The 26,122-nt window shown below is 40.5% G+C and overlaps 1 protein-coding gene across 8 annotated transcripts in view; it reads left to right on the forward strand.

Moving 5' to 3' along the window:
• astn1 (astrotactin 1) overlaps positions 1-26,122 on the forward strand; it is a 483,242-nt gene that overhangs the window by 112,063 nt on the left and 345,057 nt on the right. For all 8 annotated transcript variants that reach the window (XM_026150133.1, XM_026150134.1, XM_026150137.1 and 5 more), the window contains exon 2: positions 9,643-9,824. In XM_026150133.1, coding sequence (XP_026005918.1) covers positions 9,643-9,824 — 182 coding nt within the window. The remainder of the gene's footprint in view (positions 1-9,642; positions 9,825-26,122) is intronic.

Genomic DNA, 26,122 nt, shown 5'->3' on the forward strand with positions numbered 1-26,122 from the left:
CTACAACGACAGACTGGTAATGCAGTTAGCAGCAGCTCTAGCCTCAAAAGTCCCGGAGGGCCCCTGCGACTCTATTGCAGCTCCAGTTTAACACTCAGCCCCTCATCTTATCCAGAAGCATCCTCCAATAAGATGAATGATTTTATTCCACCTCTGACACTTCGCTGCAACGTTATTGCCTGGAACAGAACAAAACCTCCCTGCTGGGTGCTAAAAACTGACAGTGTTATATTGCTGAAAAAAGGTTCCCCGCATGTTCCTTGAACTGCACCAGACAGACTGCTTTACTGAAATTTGTTTGCTTCTGTCACGTCTCATTAATCTTGATATCAAATTCATTTTTTAATTCTTAAAAACCCTTAAGAATTTTCTAATTCCATCAGTTGTGCTTGAATAAGCAGAAATCATTGCGACCTGAGGTGGAGTGAGATTTTACTGAATTTGATGCAATACACTCGACGTGCTAACGATACACATGTAAAGGAGATCTGTGACAGCCCCAAAGCACACTCTGAATTGTCGGTAATAACATTGGGGTGGTCTGTGCTCTTTCAGTAACCAAGGGAATCTTAAAATGCATTCAAACAGACATGCATCAGGGATAAAAGATTCATATGAACAGTTTATTCCAATTAATGCCCGAGTCACATCTTTTAGTAGCTCTTTTACATCTGTGTTTACTTTATTGGGAAAACAAAGTGCAGTCCCCCAGATCAAAATATGTTTTATAACAATGAGATGGTTTGTATTATATCACCTGTATGTTATACAGTCCAGATCAAAAGTTGAAGACCACTTGAAAAATGTCTGACTCCCATTTCTTCTCGTTTCATGTTGAAACTCTACTTGAAACCTTGTAAATGGTAAATGGCCTGTATTTATATAGCGCTTTACTAGTCCCTAAGGACCCCAAAGCGCTTTACATATCCAGTCATCCACCCATTCACACACACATTCACACACTGGTGATGGCAAGCTACATTGTAGCCACAGCCACCCTGGGGCGCACTGACAGAGGCGAGGCTGCCGGACACTGGCCCTCTGACCACCACCAGTAGGCAACGGGTGAAGTGTCTTGCCCAAGGACACAACGACCGAGACTGTCCAAGCCGGGGCTCGAACCGGCAACCTTCCGATTACAAGGCGAACTCCCAACTCTTGAGCCACGATCGCTCTGACACGATAAGTGTTGTGCATGCCAGAACAATGGGACACGACAGCATGTGGCAAAATGAGACTAAATTAAAAATCCTTGTAAAAGAAGAAAAAAAGATTTTGTGCCATTTTTCAAGTGGTCTCAAACTTTTGATCTGGACTTTATAACTAACAGGTGATATAATGCAAAAACCCTTAAGAATTTTCTAATTCCATCAGTTGTGCTTGAATAAGCAGAAATCATTGCGACCTGAGGTGGAGTGAGATTTTACTGAATTTAATGCAATACACTCAACGTGCTAACGATACACATGTAAAGGAGATCTGTGACAGCCCCAAAGCACACTCTGAATTGTCGGTAATAACATTGGGTGGTCTGTGCTCTGTCAGTAACCAAGGGAATGTTAAAATGCTTCGTGTTGTAATTCTCTGTGGTGCTGCTATCCATTAGTTTATGCTGGCATGAAAGTTACTGCTTTCAAAATGCTTAAGATAAGGGCTACTTAAATTAAATTCTAAAGGCACTAAAACTCCTTTAAACTAAATGGTAGTGCAAATCTGCATTCAGAGGAGGTAAACTAATAATGCAGCCTAATCAGATTACTTTGATTCATTTTGATGCTGGTAGGTGGCTACTTTTCTTCCTCTCCTCCACTCCCTTCATCTCCTCTCCAATTTTCTGTCTCAGCCTGCCTCCCTACTCCGTTTCCTCTTTTTTCTTTTTTCTTTCTTCCATTTTTCCTTTTTCTTTTGTTCTCCTGCCTCGTCTCTGCTGGGTGGCACTGTGTATGGTTAGAGGGAATACTGTGGTGGTCTCATTAATCCAGCTCTCATGGCAAACTAGTCCCCAGGGACAGAGAGCCCCCTTTTTAAAAAGTGCCCTGTCACACTCTGGCACATGATTTGCATTTAGGTTAAAACCAGTCGGGACTCTTAAATCTTATTTATGAGCCGAGGGAAGTCCCTCTTCACTGTGACATGAGGGCATCAGTTACTGTCAGGCCAAACAATTACAAACGCACAAATGCAGGCAAGCGCACACGCACACGCACACAGCTGAGTCATGGTGAAAGCATGAAGTGTTTTTGGTTTATAAACAGGTTAAAATCTGTATAGGGGTTGTGGCTATTATCAAGCTTGCAAGAGCGTCCTTTGCCAGCAATCAGTGTAATGGGCTGTCCGACGAAGAAGGTGCACACTCACAGAGCACAAGGTGAAGTGCTGTATTGTAATCTTATGCGTGTACAGAGTGTGCACAAAATATCAGTGGCGTCAGCTCATTCAATGAATAGTTTAAGGCAGGTAAGTGTTTATAGAGAGAGCCTTTCAGGCATACATATGAAATCCTTCCAGTGATAGAAGAAGAACTTTACTCTTTACTGGGACTAATTAACCCTTTAAAATCATTATCAGTGATTAACCCTATCCATTATCCTTGCACATAAGAATATGACATTTTTATTTGTATTTTATATTACTTACTACTACTACTACTGTGGCTGTAGCTCAGGTGGCAGAGCAGGTCAGCCACTAATCAGAAAGTCGGTGGTTCGATCCCAGGCTGCCTCCTGGCTGCATGCCAAATATCCTTGGGCAAGATGCTAACCCCGTGTTTGCCTACTGGTGGTGGTCAGAGGGCCCGGTGGCGCCAGTGTCCGGTGCCTCGCCTCTGTCAGTGCGCCCCAGGGCAGCTGTGGCTACAATGTAGCTTGCCATCGCCAGTGTGTGAATGTGTGTGTGACTGGGTGAATGACTGAATGTAGTGTGAAGCGCTTTGGGGTCCTTAGGGACTAGAAAAGCGCTATACAAATGCAGGCCATTTACCATTTACTAATAATGGATTGGATTGATATAGCGCTTTTCAAGGCACCCAAAGCGCTTTACAATTCCATTATTCATTCACGCTCACATTCACACACTGGTGGAGGCAGCTACAGTTGTAGCCACAGCTGCCCTGGGGCATACCCTCCAAAAAATAAAATAAATAAATAAATAAAAACTTTTTCAAGCAACAAATAAAACAGAGCGTTACAAATCTAACTGAAAAGTAAACAGCCTCCAAATTAAATGAAAATAAAAAATTGGATTTGTGCAGGAAACAGAGACGAATCATTTATTTGTGTTTGCCCCACATTCAGAGATTGATGTGCCAGAATATACACTCATATGTTCTGAAACAGAACATATGAGTGTATCGTTAAATGGATAGACCCACACTTAATGTTACAATCTGTTTTTTCCATTTAGCAAAAAATAATTCAATTCAGTCCTGTTTTGTTTATCTGTTGCCAAATCCGTCACCTCAAGGTGCCAAAGACCCGACAACAGAACAGCAATGTGATTGTCTTGTTGTATTTGTGTAGTTGATGTCTGATATATGGCATGGAATCCATTCTCATACTTAAAGCATGCTGTTTATTATAGCTTGGCACTTGCTGAAGACCTATTCAACAAATCCAGTTGTGTTTGATATCCTCAGAAGCAACACTGCTTGCTCTTTTTGCACAATGCAGTAATTTATGTGTTCAACCTTCTGTGGCTGATTAACAGCCTAAATAAGTAAAAACTCGTAGCAATAATGCTAATTATGTAAAAATCAACCTGTATAACCCTGAACACATCACCTAAGTAAATTTTCTCTGGCTTGGCAAAGCTGCTCCAGTGCCACGGGACAGTCTGCAACTGCTCTTTGCAGGCTGCTAACTCTCCTAATTACTAGCTTATGTGTAAAAATTACTCTTCCCTTTTACCCTTTGGTTCTCTGCTTTTTTCTCTTTATGTTGAAACATGAAATGTGTGCAAAGATAGAACTTATATATATGTATACAGAATTTGAAGCCTTGAATCAGTGAGGTCCCATGATGTGCAGGTGCTAAAATTGTGTAAGGTGATACATGCCCCTGAAGTTTGGCAAGCTGTGCAAAAGCCTGTGATCAGCAGGAAAATCTGGCTTGCAGCTACGTCTCAGCCACTTATCAGCGTAATGCTCTAGTGTGGAATGTGGTTAGCCTGTGTTTATATAAAGCTCTCCACACATGGCTTTAAGTAGATTTAGTGCTGATAGCGCTGGGTGTTTCTAGCACTTTCGTGTTTTGCCAGTGCACTGCTGTGTAGCCTCCCCATGCTTTCCCAGTCCTTGTTCCTGTCCTACTAAGTGTTTTACTTTACTGTTTTCATCAATGAGTCCTGGGCTTATTCTTTTGATCACGCCTAATCCTCTTTATTATTTGCATATTGTGATTTCTCCCTGCAACAATCAGTCCTCCGCTGCACCAAACACTGTGGACTTTGATTAATTATGGAATGTTTGTTAATGGACTGGGTGCTTTCAGTTCATCCTCACTTTTTATTTCTGCTATGCATTACCATTGTGTTTGCTGCTCGGTTAAGTTCTTTATGGTATAAATTATTTGATAGCTTGTATAGCAGTAGAGCAAGCGTAATATATTTAGATAATAGATTTGTGCACTGTACTGGGTCATGCTAGCAATTAGCGTAATAGTCTATTTCAGAGGCATTGGTTTCCAAAGTAATCCATAAACAGGGTGAGGATGTGCACTGTGAACCATACTTTAAATGGTGGCAGTAAAGAGGACTTGATGTGCAAATTCCTAATAAGAATTTTAAATGGAAATAATGGCTCCAGCCAGCAATCATAAAAACTGTAATACAAAGACACAAAGTACACAAGTCTCAGTTTCTGTCAAGTGAAAGTCTCACATTTCTCCACTTGTCAAGTTTTCTTGATTTTGTGAGTTTTGTTTTTAGTTTTCAGACACTGGATTTTGGTTACAATTCAAAGGGTTTTATCCAGAGTTTGTTCATTTCTGAATTCTATTTATTTTCACGTAAATGTTATATAAATATACATTTCATTTGTTTTATATAACTGAATTTACATGTCATTCCCATTTTATTATGTGGCACAAGTTCAGCACAAGCTCTGCCTCCTGTTCTATTTTGGTAAGTTTAGGTACCACAAATAAGTAAATGGACTGATTCTAATATAGCGCTTTTCTACTCTCCTGCAGCACTCGAAGCGCTTTAAACGACAAATAAGTCAACAGATCTGCTGAGAGCTGAGTGTTCTGTTAGAATACAGTATGATATTATGGGGAATACGGGGATTTTAATGTATGGTTGTCAGGTCATTCAGTTGTAAATGTGGATTGTAAACTGATTTCATGGAGCTAATGAAGACTAGCCAGTAAGCTGAAATGTAATCCCTTATTCTTTTCTCTGTTAGGACTCTCATGTTAAAAGATTTCAGTTGAGTTTTTACTTACTTTACTTATGAGACTCTTGAATATGAAGAGTCAAAATAACTGGTAGTAGTTAAAGATGCTTTTGCGACAGAAACATGAAGCTGTGTGAGACATAAAGACAAAGAGTCTTCCAAATCAAATCAAATCACTTTTATTGTCACATCACATGTGCAGGCACACTGGCACAGCACATGCGAGTGAAATTCTTGTGTGCGAGCCCCACAAGCAACAGAGATGTGCAAACACAACAACACAAACGAGCAAAATACAAGAATGGCCAACCTGAAACTAATAAATATATGTACAATATATAATAGTGTATGCATTTCTGGATGTGTATACTAAATATTTTCCTACGTGTGTGTGTGTGTGTGTGTGTGTGTGTGTGTGTGTGTATACACATTTTTACAAATTAAATAGTAAAAAAAATAAAAATAAAATAATAATAATAATAATAATAATAAAATATATAAAATATACAGAGTTGAATATGTGCAAAACAGTGGCGTTACTGTACAGTATGGAGTGCATAATGTTGAAGTTCCAGTAGTGAAGCTGAGGTGTCTATGACGTGTTCAGCAGTCTGATGGCCTGGTGGAAGAAGCTGTCTCTCAGTCTGCTGGTACGGGACCGGATGCTGCAGAACCTCCTTCCTGATGGAAGCAGTCTGAACAGTTAATGGCTGGGGTGACTGGAGTCCTTGATGATCCTCCCCGCTTTCCTCAGGCAGCGCTTCCTGTAGATGTCTTGGAGGGAGGGAAGCTCACCTCCAATTATCCGTTCAGAGCACCGCACTACTCGCTGGAGAGCTTTGCAGTTGTAGGCGGTGCTGTTCCCATACCAGGTGGTGATGCATCCAGTGAGGATGCTCTCAATGGCACAGTGATAGAAGGTCCTGAGGATGCGGGGGCTCATGCCGAATCTTTTCAGTCTCCTGAGAAAGAAGAGGCGCTGCTGCGCCTTCTTCACTGTTTTGTTTGTGTGTACTGACCACGTAAGATCCTCAGCCAGATGTACACCAAGGAACCGGAAGCTGCTCACTCTCTCCACAGCAGCGCCGTTGATGGTGATGGGGGTGTGTACTTCTCTGCACCTCCGGAAGTCCACTATCAACTCCTTTGTCTTTGCGACGTTGAGTGTGAGATGGTTGTCTTGACACCAGTGGGTCAGGGCGCTGACCTCCTCCCTGTAGGCCGTCTCATCACCATTGGTGATAAGACCCACCACTGTAGTGTCGTCCGCAAACTTCACAATGATGTTGGAGCTGTTAGTGGCTGTGCAGTCGTAGGTGTAGAGTGAGTACAGGAGAGGGCTCAGTACACACCCCTGTGGAGCACCAGTGTTCAGTGTGATGGAGGATGAGGTGATGCTGCCCAGTCTGACCACCTGGCGTCTGTCAGACAGGAAGCTAAGGATCCAGCTGCAGAGGGAGCTGCTCAGTCCTAGATCCTGCAGTTTCCTGTCCAGCTTCGAGGGAACGATGGTATTGAATGCTGAGCTGTAATCTACAAACAGCATTCTCACATACGTGTCTCTCTTCTCCAGGTGTGACAGGGCAGTGTGTAGTGTCAGGGCTATGGCATCATCAGTGGACCTGTTGTGGCGGTATGCGAACTGTAGAGGGTCCAGTGAGTCGGGTAGTGCAGAGCAGATGAAGTCCCTGACCAGCTTCTCGGAGCATTTGCTTACGATGGGGGTCAGGGCTACAGGTCGCCAGTCGTTCAATGAGGAGATGGTGGAGGATTTGGGTACAGGGACGATGGTGGCCATTTTGAAGCAGGCTGGGACTACAGACAGAGAGAGGGAAAGGTTGAAGATGTGCGTGAACACTCCAGCCAGCTGAGCCGCGCATGACTTGAGGACGCGGCCGGGAATCCCGTCCGGACCAGTAGCTTTGCGCGCGTTCACCTTCCTGAAGCACTTCCGCACATTCCATGCTCTATAGGCTTATAAGTCACTCACTGAATGAATGCATGAATAAATGAATGAAAGTGTTAATCTGGAGGCGGAATGTAGGTCTCACAGTCCAAGTCACTTATGCAATGATCTGTTGATTTGCACGTCAATGCCAATAAAATTTGTTACCCATGCAAACAAGAGGTGACAGAGATGATAGCATCTCTGTGGGGTTATACTTAGTAAAAGTGGCATTTTTAGCTAAATGCTCTGAAACTCCAACCTGATGCAATATAATATAGTGTTCAGGTACAACATACCTAACCAGTTTGATCCTAGACCGTGATCTGATCACCAAATCCTTGCTTTCCTTAGTGCTGCTGAAAGTCAGTCATAAAATCACATCTGGAACATACGCTATATTCCACTTAAGCTGCAATTTAAGTGATCTCTGTTTCGATTTATGTCTTCCAGGACTTCTGCTAACTTATGAACCTGATGCATTTGCTACTCTTCACACTTACATAACAGAAAATCACCCATAACGCTCTGCCATGCATTCATAATGTTTTCCATTTCTGCACTCTGTGTGTTTTGGCGTACATCACTAATATTTCAAATAGCTAGGAGGGGAATTTATTGTCTTGGGAGCTGAGGTATGACACAAAGCACAATGTTTCTCATGCTCCACTGCTTCCATAAAATCACTGTTTACTCATTTCTTTCTCGTGGGTTTATTTTTTTTCTTTTTTTTGTATTTCCATGGATATAACGGCTGTCAGCTGTGGGAGTGGTATAAGCAGGGATCAGAAAAACGCTAAAACAGTGCAATCCATTTCGACGTATTTGCATAAATCATTTCCGGACAATGCAGACTGAATGAATGAATTACTGTAATAGAAAATGTCAAAACTGTCATGACTGTCCTTGAATCTCTCAGGTTACGGGTGCCGAGCGCTGCAAATATGAAATTGCTCATCAGATTGCAGGCGTCTTGGTCGACAATGCCAATAAACTTTGTTACCCATGCAAACAAGAGGTGACAGAGATGATGATCTCTGTGGGTTATACTTAGTAAAAGTGGCATTTTGAGCTAAATGCTCTGAAAGTCCAACCTGATGGTGGTACTAGAGGAAGTGTAAAGGGATTAACCTTGACTCTTCATCTAGCACCCAGTATGCAATGATCTGTTGTGGAATGTGAAAAACACGAGTGACGTGGGAGGATTCGTCCCCTGGGGACTATGAATGTGTGTAAATATGTTACTTTAATCATGTGGAATATAGAGGTTGATGATTTCAATCACTCTCTTGTCACATGTTTTCTCTGTTGTCTCCTAACTGACATAAAACAAACCTTCACTGTTTTGTCAATAGAGGTTAAAATAAGTCAGATGTTTCTGTTTCTGCGTAAAGACGTTTAGTTGTATAATTGTTATTGTCTTACAGGGGCTGCCCCTCCCTGAGCCTGTATCTTCTGATGGTTTCTTCCAACTTAGTATCACGGCAAAACCTGTAACAGACACGCTGGTCCACCGTGTTTTATGCTTTGCCTCTCCAAAGTGTGAAATGTACATGCATGCAGGAATTGCATTACCGGCAGGGTGAGATAACATATTTAAAGGCATGAAGTCGGTACTGAGTAAAAAACGTATAAAGTGCATTCCAGAGTCCTTAATCGCCAGAAACTATTAAGCTAGGAGGCTAATATGTATCTACATGTACATGTGTTAAAATGTCCGTGATTATTTTCATTTTGGCCTGAAATAAAACATCTTCCTCTGCTGTTACTGCATCTTACTGCATGTGTGTACATTTCACGTTTTGGAGAAGCGAAGTGTTAAATGGGCACGATGGACCGGCCTGTCTATCACACACTTTGCTGTGATATCGGGTTTTTTCTTCCAGCTATCACCAAGTGCTTGATTGTAGTGGGTTGTCTGGTTGTTGAGGTTTTCTTTGTTGTAGAATCTTTATCTTACAAAATAAGGCACCATGACATGACAGTTGACAGAGGAGGACTGCTGTAAATAAATTAAATTAAATTGAATATGTGTCCCTTCTGTCTTATTTTGTTAGTTGAGTGAACGCTTGTAGTGTGTTTTTTTTATTGTGCAGTTAAAACTGCACGTGCCTTTGACTGCTCACTCGCTAACTTTCTGTCATATTTGATATCTGCACGATTGAACCTTCCAGTATCAGAAGATGCCATTTGCTGGTAAACTGTCCAAATTTAAATGGGTCTCTTCCAAGATATTGGTAATATTTTATGTGCAATAGCAGAAAGCTTCTGAGTGCCCTTGTGTTTGTCTTTTATGTTTTTAAAGAGATCTCTGGGAACTCGGAGGACATCCCTCTAGTGCGCTGGAGGCAGCAGTGGCTGGAGAATGGCACTCTGCTCTTCCACATCCATCACCAAGACGGCAGCCTGAGCCTCCCAGAACCGACTGAGGATCCAGCCAATGTCTCTACGAAGGAGGAGCTCCGCATCCTGCACATCTCTGTGATGGTAAACCCTCAGTGCTAAAAAGAGCTAAAACTGGAAAGTGCTATGTTATATTGCTGTTCATTTTCTTTTGACACATATAAGAACTTTTTAATTGGGCAAAATTTAGCAAAATGAAAAATGTTGGTGGAAGATTTTTTTTCTTTCTTTAATTAAAACTGACATGAGATCAAATTGATGAAACGACATCACTGTTTTTTCTTCTTCTCTGAAACAAAACGACTCCGAGATCTGTCTTTTTCTGATAAGATGGCACATTTTTTTGTTTTTGCTTCTAAATGAAACAGCACAACCCGCATATTTCTTTTCTGAAAAAGCAGACAAATCTTGTAGATTTCTGTCATGGTACGATGACTGTTTTACATGCAACAAATCCCCCCCGAGCCTCCCTCTGTCTTGCAGTTCACTCTGTAGTATGTTGAGGGGTTTTTTTGACCCAATATATGTGATATCTCAGTCTCCACCACAGTCACATGTCTGCCAGAGTTATTTAGATCAAACATATATTAAGCGCATGGCGCATCCAGCCTGCTATAGGGTAAGGATGTGTTTTATGACTGTAAAGGCATGGATGGGGTCAAAGTGGACTTTTAATGATAAAGAAAAAAGGGTATTTACTGTTAGCCATTTTAGTGCTATATAAACTATGGCAGCAAAACATATACTTATGAAATTCTACATTTCACTTGCAAAATATAGATTTTTGCATGCTTACACTGTATCAAACCTTATCTGCTCTGTCGGCAGAGAAGGAAATGAATCCTTAGATCTCACAGCTTCCTCTTCTTGCCTGAGGAAATGTATATTTATTAGATCTTAGATATGCCACACCTACTCCCAGTGCCCTTTTCTAGCCCAAAGACATTACAATCGTGCTTTGATGGATGATATGTATTTTCAGACATTGAAAGCATATTATAGCTGCATACACAAATGATTAGTCAGCTTGAGAAGACTTTTGCCAGCAGCTATATCTGCTGAACGGAGGCACGGAGCTGTGCTTCAACACCCGCTGAATGTCATTGACCTTCAGACCTTAATATAATGACGGATAACTGACTTTGACTTTCCTCTGCATGTTTTACATGTATTAGCAAACATCAAGTCCATCTACAAGGTGCGCAGGCTTCAGTGATGACAGCATTTTTATGTGGAAATTAGATAGCCAGGGTGCCAGTTCTGCTTCTCGCCCCTTTGGTTTTCCACTAATCTCAGATTTTTACTCCCTGCTCTATCTGCATTTCACATCCCATCAACCTCAGGTCCATGTCTCTGTGCTCCGTGCTCCGCTCATTCCTCATCCTGAACGAGCTGCAGCGGCAGCACTGCCACCGGGGTGTTTTTCATGAAGGTGTGGGTAGAGAAGGATTAGCATGCAGATATGAGCAGACCATGGAAACAGATGGAAGTGGTGTTGCCACTGTGCTGCCCGGGCCCCGCTGCAGCTTGCCACCCGGCTGGAGTCCTCGACCTATAAATCCAAAGCTGTGTCATTCGTTCAGCTCCTTATGGATACAGAAAAGATCCCGTGAAGGCTGCTTTACAGGCTTTTTAGCTCAACCGCACACCTGTAACTGGACCTGGTCCTGTTGTATATCACAGGAGACCTCAGGTTGGAAGCACTCAGTACGCAGAGCAGATGATGTCTAAATAAAAGCAGCAAAAAAGACACTTTCATTAGATCACAGCCAAATGTTTAGAAACGATTCTACTCTGTGGTGATGCAATGAGGCTGCAGCAATGAAAAGAAGAATGATTCACAGTTTAGCTCAACCTTGGTGTCACATTTAATGCTTGACTTACCAAACCAGTTGCTGGGATCAAGTGACATTGAACACTCCAAATAGCTCCTAAAACTCATGTTGATAACTCCGTATCGCTTGGTAAGATGAGTATATCTGTGCCAGACCTGCATCAACAAGAGGCATGTCAGACTGTTGGATTAATGTGTTTCACAGAGGTGTAAACAGAAACATTTATGAGAGTAGGGGGACGTCCTCAGATAGTGCCTTCCAGCTGCAGATAATACATACGTGCTTGTTCGCTTTTTACCCCTCAGCCGTAAAAGATGTCGGGGTATTGTCGTCCTCCTGCTGGGCGGGCGTGGACACCCGGGCTTGTAAAACTCGAGAATGAAGTGACGTTTCAATTTGATACCGTGGGTGTATCTACTAGAAATCTCGAGTTCGAATCACTGTGACCTCGACCTAAAGGTCAGGGTTTCTGAAAATCTTGTGATTGCAATAACTTGAGAACAAGGCGATGTAGGTTTTTGAAATTCTAATTTTGCAGTCTAATGACTGCAGACCTCAGTCTTAAGTCTGATCTCCATGTGGACAAACGAGGTTGTAAAAGAAAATCAACAGTTTAGCCTGATGATGTCATAATAAGTATATACAAGATCGACTTTGGAAGCGTCTCAAATCTGCATTCTTTCCAAAGGCCCGCAGAAAGTGTATCCTGTGGTTGCAAAATTCATATTTGTCTTACAGTGCTATCTTTTTACCAGACTCATGAAATTAGTTGAAATTAGTCCCAGGTCTGCACAATTTAGCCAGGTCAGCTCAGCCAGGAATGTCCAATTAGCCACAGTTCATTGCTTGGCCACTACACCACACCGTTGAGACTGTTTATACCTAAGAAGGAGGATGGGGTGGTTGTTGGGGGGGACTCCATCATTTTAAAGCTTGAGGATAAGCCAGGCTTATTATGGGTCTGATCCTAAAAGGCAATCGGGTTCAATGGACTGCAGCAAAGTTGGGATCTGAAGCCACAGGAACTTTTTTTTCCCCCTGACTCCAAGTGAGCTATAATATTACGGATTATTTCTGACTATATGGAACAACACGAATGAATTTTCAGTAGTTTAGCCGGTTTATTTTTCAGTCGCTGTGTTCTAAAGTTGGAGGTTTTCCTCATGGAGGGTTCAAAGCTTCTCCCCATGCATTCGCATCCAACAAGGTGACCACAGTGTCCTCCGCTGGCTGTGTGCTGGTCATCCATAATAGATGACTAACCTTGTGCATGTCTGTATCAACACCAGGTGAGACACTGGCAGTTCAAACACATGTCCTCAACTTCAGCTTGAACCCTACAGGCACAGACAGCTTCAAAGTAAACTGCGATACTCAGATGAAGACAAATAAATACCCTATATATTTAAAAAAAGATGTGTTTAGTGTGGCATGTTTGTTTTATGTGTCAAGACTCTTAAGCTCCAGTGTATCATTGCTATACACATTTCTCCCTTTTTAATTTCCAAATTCTAATAAGCTGCTATTTTGCCACAGGGCCTCAGTGGATCAATCCAATCATCACATACAGCACAGAGGCATCCAGAACAAACTGAGTCAATTACATTGTATAAATGCCTAATATTCTCAAGCTTAGAGGTTAGATTTGATGTTTTTCCCCCCGTGAATCTCTCTTGGCTCTATTGTTTTTCCTCAGAGGCCATAACACAACTTTTTAATTTGAGCAAGCATCATAGTGCTGCCTGAAAAAAAATGGAGAAATCAAGACAAAAAGTTAATTAGTAATGAGATAAAGTGGAATTAATTTGTTTTCTTTCACAGATAGAAGCAAATCGTTGGGAAGGTTACTGACGAGGTTAGTTCTGCTGGGTGGTCAGCAGGTGTGGACAGATTTTGTTTACCTCACCTGTGTCGAAGGCCTCAAGGAACACGTTTCCTTTGAAGTTATTAGGAGGTTTTTATTAGATTCAGAGTGTCAGAGCTCTATGTTAATGGCAGCAGCGACTCAGGCTAAACCTTCGTTTGGGTCTGACTGAAATAGGCTCTCCAGTAGACATTTTTCATGCTTACATCATTATCAGTATTAGGATGGCCAACTATTTCTCTGAAAAGTACTTTTATTCTTAAACGCTTTTGCTAAATTGCATTGGTAGATCTGTTTTCAAAAAGAAAAAATGTAATGATGATTGTTTCTGATGTCAAGCTTGTGTGTGTGTGTGGGGGGGTATTTCATGCTTAGATTTGTGTTTTGTCATGCAGCTAAGATATGAAACTGAGAAGATTAATTCACAATTTCCCACAAAGAGAGACTCTATTAAAAAAAACCAAAATCCAGCTGTTATATATTACATATTATTCCAAGACCTTTAAGAAAATGGGTTTCAGTGCTTGAAATTTTCTATTGCAGAACTACACTATGAGAGATGACTTTAATAATACATAATCCACAGCTGAGGAGGAGGTTGTTATTTTTCCAGTAAAAATCCAGCCCCACTTGAAAAAAAGCAGATGAACAAACATGAACGTCAGGTTCTATTGGAGGAGGAAAAAACCTGCAAAAAACTCAAAGAAAAACCTGCACACCAAAAAATGGAAAAAAGGATTTGAGGATTTTATCAGTTGTCCCTTTGAGAGTGAAGGGTTACAGCCAGTCAGTACAAAGGTGTTCCAAGTGGCCATCTTTACTCGACATTTCTTTTCTGATGGGAATGTTCACCTCTGGGGTGAAGGCGCCCACATCTGTACGGCGCAGGGCGCTGAAAATGCTTTGATGAGTCAGCAATTAGAGCAAATCTAAACCCAGCTGATGAGGCTCTTTAATCTGTCTATGGGCAGACTGGTTCTCCACTATGGGTGGGATGGCTGCAATGCGTCAGCTAGCAGACATTTTTAGCTGCGACTAAAAATGATGTTCTAAAAAGAGCAAGGTGGAAAGCACACCAGATGTACTTTAACTAGGAAAAATGAACTGTCATGTGGGAGCTCCATCAGAATAAACTGAAATAAGCACTTGATACAAGCCTGAACACATCGTGCGATGGACATTAACCCTCAAGGAAATAAGACTGCAGGTCCTACTGTGGTGAGGGTAATAATGTGGAAATAGGAGAGAGAACAACAATGCCACTTGAGGAACTCCACCACAGGAAATATTGCTTTAACAAAACTTAATTATCAGTGGATAATAAAGGCACACAGACCCTTACCAGAGAGGCAGACTAATTCTAACAATTTATTCAACAAAACAGAAGTCAATTACGAACAGTGTTGAAGCTGCTAGGATGGAGAAAACGGCTTAGAAACAATCACAAATATGATCAAATGAAAAAGAAGGTTTACTATTGTATAATAGGTAAAAGCTAGCCCACTTGTGGGGCATGCTACACTGAGGAGTACCCAGTGGTGCCTCACTGCAAACACAATGAAATTAATCACATGTATATCTGTGGGGAGGGGAGCTCACCAAATATGCCTCCCAGCAAGATGATGTTCTGCCTCACTAAGGAGAGAAAAATGTCTAAATGAAAACAAAGGGCTACAACTAGAACGCTTCTGAAAGAGCACAAATGAAAATAGCATACCGCACACACAAGCAACTCAGTTAGAGAAAATACAATAGAGAAAATTTGTGGTAAATGCATAGAAATGCAAAAGTCTTAACCTGAATCGCAATAAAAGGCCTAAGCAAGATCACCATCGAGCACTGGGCAGCAAAACACAGGGTCGAGAGGGGTGCAACACAGTGGCCCCAACAGGGACTGCACTACCAAGGATGTCCAACATACCCAGGGTATCTTTTCATTATCTAGACTCACTTACACTAACATTGGCAGTCAGAATAAGCAGCCACATGAGGCTTCTCCTGGCATTCTCATGAAAGGGGTGATGTTGGCAGCATCTGACCAATCACCATTATGGAGAAGTGTACTGGCAGCAGAAGCAACTGATTTACAAAGGAAGACAAAACTGTAATGTTAGAAAATGATGAAGATATTAAACATAACACAGAGTAAAAGCAACACAGCTTCTGCAAATACAGCAACAGTGTGTTTGAGAGGAAAAGCGTTCGACAGTAGTTTCGTATTAAAAGCGCGGCATGAATTTGTGTGCACTTTAAGGGCAGTAGGAGTGGATAAGATCTACTATATTAATAAAGTTCAGCCTGTATGAAGCCGGAAAAGAAAACTGGCAGTGTTTGAAAAAAGGATTCAAATTTAGGTTTAGTCTAAGCTGTGTGCGGATTTTGGAGTCCAAATAAGCCAATAAATAAATAAATAAAGCTGCATCTAAGAATCTATATTTAATAGTAATGCTCTTCAGACATTAGAAACTATTGAAAACCTTTAGATCCTCCATCTGTCTGTGTAGTGTCCTAAGAGATCTTCCAAGAATGCTGATGCTATGTTCTGGAAAACTGATTGGTTAGTGGGCAGTTATTACCTGTCGGTCTCTAGTTCCCTGGTAAGAAGTAAGGCACCTTCGAAGAACAGGAAACCCAGGGTTATCGCTATAGTTACCCAGATAGGCCCAAATCCTGCTTTGTAGTGCAGGCCTCAGGATCAGTGACCACTGCTGTCATCTGCAACCAAAGTGACATGGTGCTAATCAAACTGTGGTTGGGGAGCTAGAGGAGAGGTCAGGGTCAAGGCTGCCTTCACCTCGAGTGAGGAACTTTCTACACTAGGGAAACATTCCCTACCACACCACCACTGCTGACACTAGCTTTACACTGCCAATAATAAACCAACAACATCAAATCACCACATGAGAGAGTATCGTTTGTAAGTGTTTATATAATCACCCTACCTCATGCTGTCTAACTTTGCCAAGGAAAAAGTAATCGTGATAAAAGATAAAATCCTTACACGATGTTAAAATGTTGATGTGTTTGTTTTTCTGGGAAACAGACAGATTTATTTAAACCAAGTCCAAAACTCCCAAAACCAGTGAAAATCTCATGTTTTATTTATTTGAGTGTAATTGTAGCACACTAAATTGGCAGGGTTCCACCTGAATCTCTTGACATGCTAACATGGTAATTGGTAAATCTCTGTTTATGTTATTGCAAAATCATAAAGTGTTTTCTCATGACTGTAGAGAAATCACAGTGGCAGCCCTTTATGTTGTACCACTGTTCATTCCACAGTAAGTGGTTAGTGTTTTTGAAAATGTACAAGCTTCAATGTTAAGGGAAGACACACGTGCACACACACCAACAGCTTATGGGAGGGGATGGCCATTGTGACACAGCTCAGCTCTTGGGGATATTGACATTCATGTGGTGACCCTCCTAAAACCCATGTTGATAGCATTGATCGTATAAACCTTAAATCAATGTGGCCCTGACCACTTGTAAAGCAGGATCCCCGGCTGGATCCCAGCCTCCAGAGCTGCTCTATGTGCATCACAGCATGGCGTGTTTTTGAAAAGCCTGCGGAGCGAGACAAACCAATCCATAGGTTCCCTATGGGCTGTCAGGAAGGCACACAGCCCAAATGCTTGGCCTATTTGTAGTGCTGCTGAATCTCTGATGCAGACAACGAGCGCCGTGGGTTGGTTTTACAACAAAGGCAAAACAGCCAAATGGAAATCATTCTTCTAATTAAAAGAAAAAAGCCGACGCTTTGCCTTTTAAAGCTGAAGCACAGTAGTTAATAATATGCCTGTGTGAGTAAGTGAATCATTTATGAGTTTGTTAAAGAAAAATCAGTCATTATTTATCATGTTACATTTTGTTAGCAGCTGACAGAAGCATTGACGTGGTGAAGAGCAGCGATTTTTGCTGTTTTTGTGGGTTTTTTAACAGTTTAATAGCTGCCCTGATGAATAACTGTGGGGTCACTGATGAGCCCTTTAAGCTAGTTTAAAGTTGTACAAGTGTTTACAGTTTTGAAACACCTGTTTGTAAAAGATCAAAAAACTCCTCACCTTTAAGGTGGCTCTAGGGGCAGATTTTGCATCCATTCCTCTATTAATTATTTTCTTTCAGCCGTTAAGCATCCACCAATCAAAAGAATAAAATGGCTTTTTCATGAAATAATTATTTGATGATCATTTCTAACACCCATAATTAGCTGCACAGTGAAGACAGCATTAGTTTTGGAAGATGTTTGATAGTCATCAAAATTCTTCTGTATGTTTTTCAGTGTCACAGAAGTAAAAGCAACTGCTACAATGTGGCCTACTGGGCATGTGTTGGAGAGGAACAAGGACAGCAGTGATAGCACACATTTAGAATTCTCCTTCTCATGTAATCTCATCTCATGGCCATAGAAGTCCAAAATTACACACCGATTTGGATGACAAGATGATTCAAGATTCAGAAACCATCTAGGGAATATATAAAATCAAACATATGAACAGTACTGCAGTAGTGCAAGATATAAATAAAACAAAGAAGTAAGGAAATGAGGAAGAAATTGTTCTCCCCGCGTTTGTGTGGGTTCTCTCCGTGTACTCGGCTTCCCCCCACAGTCCAAAGACATGCAGTTAGTGGGAATAGGTCAATTGGAAACTCTAAATTGCCCATATGTGTGAATGCGTGAGTGAATGTGAGTACAAATGTTTGTCTGTGTCTGTGTTAGCCCTGCTACAGACTCGCGACCTGTCCAGGGTGTACCCTGCCTCTCGCCCTGAGACAGCTGGGATAGGTACTGGCTAGGGCTGGGCCATATCATACCGTTCACGGTAATACCGGTATAATGTTGGGCAATGATAAGAAAATGAAATATCGCCATAGAATATGAGTAAAACGTGCATGCGCAGTGCCTTTGTTTTCATACGCAGAAAAAGCATGGCGGCGACGGAGAATGAGAAGGGCGAAAGCGGATCGTTGAATGAAACAGACGAACCAGAACTGGTTTGTAAAAATGCTGCAGCTTCAGTGGTGTGGAACTGGTTTAGCTTTCGTCTGTCAGATGCACATCAAAGCACAATTTTTGGTAGCGCATGCTAGCGGGCCGTCGTTATTACCGTGTTTTTCGGAAAATAAGTTGCTCTTAAAATCCTTTGATTTTCTGAAAAAATCGACAGTGCCCCTTATAATTCTTATGTATGAATTCTGGTGACCTCGAACCGATTTTATGTACACGGCGCTCAAAAATCTGTAAAAAAAATGTTTTAGTACGACTTTGCTGAGCTACGAAGCCGCACCGCTTGATGGATTGTCGGAGCATTACGGCTATCGTAGGCGGAGCCTCGCGGAGTGATACGTACTGTGCTTCAACATAATATTACCGTACTGTGTGTGTATAAGCTGTTTTTAAGTTTGTGGATATTATACATGGTTATGCTGAGGATATGTCGGCCAGTTTCCACTGGAAATGATTTTGGTTAAACTGTCAGCGAGGAATTTGCATTTGCACTTTTCTGCACGTGCAGAAAAATGTGGAGGAGTGACTGCTTTCTCAGCAGTCTGCTACAGCTTTAAAGGGGCAGAACACATGACCAATAACTGTATGGATAGGTCTGCAGTAATAAAGAGGTCTACTTTGTAGCAATTATCCTGTGGTTTCCTTCACCTCTATGTAAAATGTGTTTCCTTTGGCTCAAAAATTAAAATGCATGTTGATGCAGCTTATTCATGTGTAAATATGCTTGCTGATCACATGCTCTTGTAAGGTGGTAGAAAATCCCCAAGTGACCAATTATTATGAGTAAACATAAAGATTTAACTCTGAATGTTAACATTAATGACCTCTGAGCTTTATGTGCATGAAAACCACAAACTCTGTTTATGTTTGATTGAATTTTTCTAATATGTATTCCTTCTTTTCGCTCATGTGCCATCAAGCTGTGTCTCAGCACGCACATAAGAGAAATCAGTCAGACTAGATATGGCTTCAGCATCAAATAATTTCCTCTGTCTGTTGGGATTTCATCCAGGGCCGGTACCTTATAAAGCAGACAGCATGCTTTTAATAAATCAGACTTGCATAGGAGCTGAAACATTACATGCTGCTTCACCGGTTTATTGTCCCTTTGCAAGTGTAGAGGACATTACAGGAACAGAAAATGAACCGTGGACTTTTGGCCTCAATTTAATTTCCTATACAGACCGAAAGAAAAGACAGGAAAAAAATAAAAACACAAAATGCAAAATGACTTTTCACTTTTTTTCCCTTTTTCAAGCTGCTGCTGTATATTTGCCGTAATATTTGCTTCATGGCCACACGAGCCAACAGGAACAAGGAAATGTTTTTACTGCTGCTGTGATTTAATCCATAAATGTTAATCAGGTTAAATGAGACATGCACTGACCCCGAAAGTAATCCAAACAGAGTTCGTGCCAGACCTCGCTACACATTTATCAATGGTATAGTTGTAAATGTACAGATTCAATTTAGGGATTAAAAGCATTGACCTTGACCATATTTGATTTTGCTGATACTCTTTAGATGGCATAATTAGCAATGTCCAAGGGCTGTAAAGGGAAGTTCTCAAATAAAACACAAGTAATATGTTTTTTTTTAAGCACTCAAATAAAAATAATAATAATAACAATAAGCAGTTGATACCGTAAGTGTGCTTATCTACTGTCACTGGATGACTTTCTGTTCATTGGGACATGACAGGTGCATCCCACAGTAATATTAACTGAATATCACAAGGTTTTATGCAGAACACCTGCACTATTATTTTCCCTGCATTCTGCAGCACACTTCTAATTTTCCGAGTATTTGTAGAAACACAGTGAACTGGTAGCTGTCATTCAGTGCCACCAAATGAATTAGTCACACATGAGCAAGTGTAAAAATGAGTTTTGGATTTGTGCAGATGACATTTTGGAAACGATATGCACACAGGTGAGCAGAAACCTGCTTAATATGAATTTTTAGCATATGAATAAAAGTAAAATCTGGTACATTGAAGATAAAAGGGAAAACTATATAAACTAAATATATGAATATTGTTCATATTGTTTTGGCTCAGTGTGTAGTTTTGCTGATATATCAGTTATAACTGAATACAAAAAATCATATTTCCTATATTTAGACCCTAATTAAAGTGTCCTTTTTAAAAGGTCTAAGCTATCAGGACATGAATACTGGACCTGGGAGTGTCTTTTGAAATGTGGTTAGCAACATATCCTTTGTGTCCTCTTGGTTGTACGGTGGGATGGTTGGATTATGGGAAGATGAAACTGATATCGATCTGATCCTGACTCGAAAAGTTAGATTAGGTATATTTGGCAACAGGCTGCTCGATGGAGCTGATTTGTTTACTTCAGCGTTCCATGTTTCTTGCACCAGGCGTCAGCAGCAGCGCACTGGTTGGTAGCAGGACAGTAAAAGATCAGCATTAGGAGGTATTTCATGCAATTTCACACAGAAGGTTTATACAAGGTTTCATTGTTTTAATTATATTTATTTTTGTCCTATTGTTCTTTATTTTTATCTTTTTGACTAATAAATATGAAATATTTCTGATGGCACAGAGGACTGAAAGCCTGTTTTAAGTCTTGCAACACTTGGTTTGACATTAAGCTATTTTCGTTTTTATTAAATATTGTTATTGGTCCTTATTTCCTGTACTGTGAAATAATTGGCCCCGTTGGCCTCTGTTTTCCATTTCCTGTTGTTTTTTTGTCTCTTCTTGTGAGAGAAGGACAAAGCTGCTCAGGACAAGCTTTTTACTCCCAGTATTTTTCTGCCAAGCGCTGTTAATGGGTGTATTCTTCAGTTGGCTAATTCTCCACAGAAAGGATGCTCAATCACATTGTGTCATAGGGCCATGTCACGAGTTTAACCCTAATAAGACCTTAATGGCAGAATAGCCAATAACTGATTCAGTGCATGTAAATACTGTCACTACTTCATGTTCCCTTATCTAGCACGACAGTGGGTGGCTGCCCTTTTAAACTACATGAATAAATGACTGTTTCTTGCAAACACAGATGGAAATGCAGTAAATTAGGCAAACACTAGAGTTTGTAAAGTCAGTATTTGATATGACCAAATTCAAGCCTGAATTCTTTTCGACAAGCTTTCTTGTACTTTCTTTAAGTCATATTTAGGAAAAGTTTCCAAAACTCTTCTTTGGACGTTGTCTGCCTTTCGGTCTATTCTTTGTTGCGATGATCCAACACTGCCTCAATAGTGATTGTTTCATTGAGTGTTTTTCTGTCCAGGTATTTTCTTTTTGCTAGAGTGTATTTGCGATCACTCTAGACTGGGATCATACTGATCCAGTCAAACACTTTATAAAAGGTATTGCATTAAATTCAGTTCAGTTCCTCTGTGAGGAAGCACTTTGCAACAGTGGGGAGGAAAAACTCCCTTTTAAAAAGGAGAAACCTCAAGCAGAACTATTAACAGTGACCGGTTGGGGGCGAGGGGAAAGAGAGCAGAGGAGTGAGAGCCAGAGTTTAACTAATGATTAAATATAGTAGTGGTTTATAAACACACCGAGAATAAAAAGAGTTCAATGAAGAAAAACGTGGGGAAGCACCATCAGCAGCATAATTAGAGAATCATTAATGAATAGTTCAGGGTCATCAGGTCCACGTCTGACTATAAGCTTTATCAGAAAGGAGACTTTTTAGCCTTGAAAAGTAAAGAGGGTCTGTCTTCCAAGTCCAAATGAGAAGTTGGTTTGACAGAAGAGGGGCCTGAAAGCTGAGGACTCTGACCAGAACTTTTTTATGCACCATGCAACCCAAAAGTTGAATGATGCATAAAAATCTTCCTTTACTTTTTTGCATTCACAATTTCTTCCATTTCACAAGATACCCAACACCACTGGCTGAAATGCAGCCCTAAACCATCACTGTATTTTGCAGACTGCTTGTTGATACTCACGGTTGTAGCTCTGTATTGACCTGCTCCGTACATGTTGATGACTTGATTAACATTAGTCACTAAATAGGACGCATTAACACTGATTTTCAGTGTGTAACTGGGTGTTTTTCAGACTTTTTCAGTTCCTTAAGAATGGCTTCTTGACAGCCACTAACACCATTTCAGATGAGGCTTCAGAGAATTGTAGACGGGTCACCTGAAGGGTCAGATGAATTTCTCGGGTTTTCTCAGGTTTTCCCTGTTTCTTAATGATGTGATTTTCAGATAATGTTCATGTGTTATACATAGTCCTTTTGGCCTGCCACCGCTTCGTATAATTCATAGTAATTTATAGGTCACTGTATATTGGCTTAACAAGAAAGCATTGTTCTGAAAAAGATTAAAAAAACAAGGACTGGATTGAAAATGCATGAAGAAGCAGCCAGTGACGAAAGGAAAAACTGTGAAAGATGCTCAGATACCCTGGAGAGATGTTGCCCGAGATCACTATAATGAGAAGATCTGGATCCTTGCAAGTAAAGTATAAAGACTCAAAACTTTTACACAGTTCTACATTTGTGATGCCACAGATTGGTTTATTTAGTGAAGTTCAAACAGAAATATTAGAATTTAAATATTTTGCATAATCACATAGAGACAACTAACAAACCAAATTTGATGTGTTTGCATCAGTAACATGAAAAAGTCATAGTGGACAAAATCTTTTTTTTTCTTCCCAGCACAGAAATATGTTGCTTAATTACTGCAAGGTTAGCGTACATTGTCCATCAATCAACTGCTAGGATGAATCTGATGGATCTCACACTGTAATATCAATGAATTACACATAAATATAGAACTAGGTAACTGATAGTCAGTCACCTCACATTCAATGAAGAGGGTTTGCTGTGTTGTACTTGTGCTTCTCTGTCTATGGTGGTCCCTGATTTCCTACTTTTTATGTTTGTCACACTTAAATCTTTCAGATCATCAAACAAAGATAACACAAGTAAAGAAAATTCCTCCACAGTGCTGTAAAGCAGCGGTCTCCAACCTTTTTTGTGCCACGGACCGGTTTATGCCCGGCAATATTTTCACGGACCGGCCTTTAAGGTGTCGCGGATAAATACAACAAAATAAAACTAGTACCGGTACCGAAAAACAGAAGATTTATTCATAACACAGGTGAAAAGACCCAGGAAAACCGAGTTAACGATAAAAACGATAACAAAATAACGCTGAAAACCGATAAAAACCCTGAAAACCAGACATTTCACACCTGAGCCTCAACTCTCGCGGCCCGGTACCAAACGACTCACGGACCGGTACCGGTCCGAGGCCCGGGGGTTGGGGACCGCTGCTGTAAAGGACTCATTGCTTTGTTATCATAAACACTTGATTGTAATTGTTGCTGCTAAGGGTGGCCCAACCAGTTATTAGGTTGATGGGTGAATCACTTTTTCACATAGGCCCATGTAGGTTTGGATTTTTCCCCCTTAATAATAAACGTGTCTAATATTTAAATTTGTTTGATGATCTGAAACATTTAAGTGTGACAAACATACAAACAAACAGGAACTTTTCACACCACTAAAATACAGAACATAAGCATTACTAATAGGCAGTAATTCAGGCTTGTAGAGACTTTGTAGTAACAATAGGCTGACTGGAGTCTAATGATGTGGGAAGCATGAATTATGAGTTATTATATTATGAGAAGCAAAGTCCTGGACTCACTGTGACAGCCTGGCAATCCCTGTGTGTCACGTTAACAGAAATTCGTGTTTCAAACTACATCTAAACATATATAAAAATATACCAGTTTGTTTCTGATAAACTGGCTGAAGATAACACATCAAAAGATAACATTTTGACACTATGGACTCATTTTTCCACCATTATAAAATGAATTATGTGATCTCATACAAAACCCACTGTGGATTTCAAAGCAGTGGAATGGAAATGGAAAAAAATAAAAAGCTCGAGCATAAAACATCTTTCAAGCATTTAAAACTTTTACCATTACAACTACAACTTACAACTGTAACATAATTCACGTTAATACCCCATTAGCACACAGAGTCAAACTATCATGGCTTCATGCTATATTAGCTTTTATGAAATACACCAAATTGAATCAAATGATAGAAGCCAGTTATGTCATTAATATTCATTTCCAGTGGAGAGGCCCTTGTGTGACACGTGTGAAATAGGGTTGCGACTTTCACATTTGTTCAATGTCAAAATCTGCACTGGATCATAAAGCCTATTGCTAAAAATCCTCTCAATCTAACTTTCATTTCATTCTTCATTCCATTTCATTTCATTGTACGTATCCAATGTTATATTTTGACAACATTAACTGCAGGTTAGGAGCTAGCGTAATAACAAATGCATTGAAAGGATTCATTGTTAGAAAACTATCAGTTTCAGCCATTAATATTGTAATCTGATATCAAATTCAATCAGCGGCCCTTTAGTGGAGATAAAGTTTATTATATTCCATGCAAGAAGCTTCCTTTTGCTATCTTGTAGCTGTCAGATAGTCCCGATCTTTCCGCCTTCCTGATTCTTAATGCCTCGCATTCAGAGACTAAGTGACAGATTGATAGCTCAGCTCTAATACTATGCCTGCTCCGTCAGCCTGAGAAAGGCCATGTCTTCTTTCCTCCATTCAGGAGTTACATGACAGGGGTGTAAGTCATAAGGAGCACTGGTGCCATTATAACATCATCCTCATCCGTTAGTAAGTGGATTATGGGGCTGGAGCGCTGGCATGCTCTGATGTGTGGTTTGGTTTTATTGGCTCTATAAGAGAACACAGTTCACTTAGTCTCCACTTGGATTCCAAGTAATGCCTGGCATTAAACAGTTTTTTCCCTGCATCGCCTGTATTAGCCCCCTCCATGTATGGGCACTAATGCTGGTTGATGGGCTTGAATTACATTTGTCACTGAGGTAGATTTGATTGAGGATCATTATCAGTACCTGACATTTGACATCTTATTGAAGTTTACTCAGGGATGAATGAAACAATGGGGTGCTTAAAAATACATTTGTGCTTCAGTACTTATAAATCTATATGTTTATTTATCAAATGGAAAAATTCCTCAGCTTTTCAATTTGTTGTGCAGTGTTTGAGAAAATAATGAGTAACTCTAATAACAAAAAATCAGTTGAAAACACATAAGTATAAAATATGTTGAACAAACTAAAGTTCAAGGGTAGTCATGCAGGTTTAAAAGAAATATTAGTGTTTGTTTGTTTGTTTGTTTTTTCAGCCCGCTGCTGGAACTCCTTTTCATTTTTGTGATTTGCAGAAACCAGACGACTCTCCTGCATGATTAACTCAAACCCAAAGACTCTGGACTCTGCCGTTCTCTCACACCTCTGATAGATCGTTGTCCCATTCCCTCCAGCTTCCTCCTGACTGTGTAAAACAGGCTCATTGCAGACATATTTTTATGCATATACTTTTACTTACGCTTCGGCATGCTTTGAATCATTCGCGTTGAGAAATGCAGTACATACAGAAAGAGGGATCTAGACATTTTAGTTGCATGTCTGAAAAAAGGTAGATGTAGAGCACAAACAAAAAAAGTCATTCTGATGTTACAGTCGGCACAGAGTCTTGATCAGTTAACACAAATATGTATGAGTGAATGGGATTATGTCTTTTGGAGGACGCTTTCTTTAACTTGAAATGAAAATGAAAAACACATAAAGGGAAGAAAGTGGTGGAGGACACTGGTTCACGGGGTCCTGACTG

This window comes from Astatotilapia calliptera, chromosome 18 (assembly GCF_900246225.1).
Source record: "Astatotilapia calliptera chromosome 18, fAstCal1.2, whole genome shotgun sequence".
NCBI classification, from domain to species: domain Eukaryota; kingdom Metazoa; phylum Chordata; class Actinopteri; order Cichliformes; family Cichlidae; genus Astatotilapia; species Astatotilapia calliptera.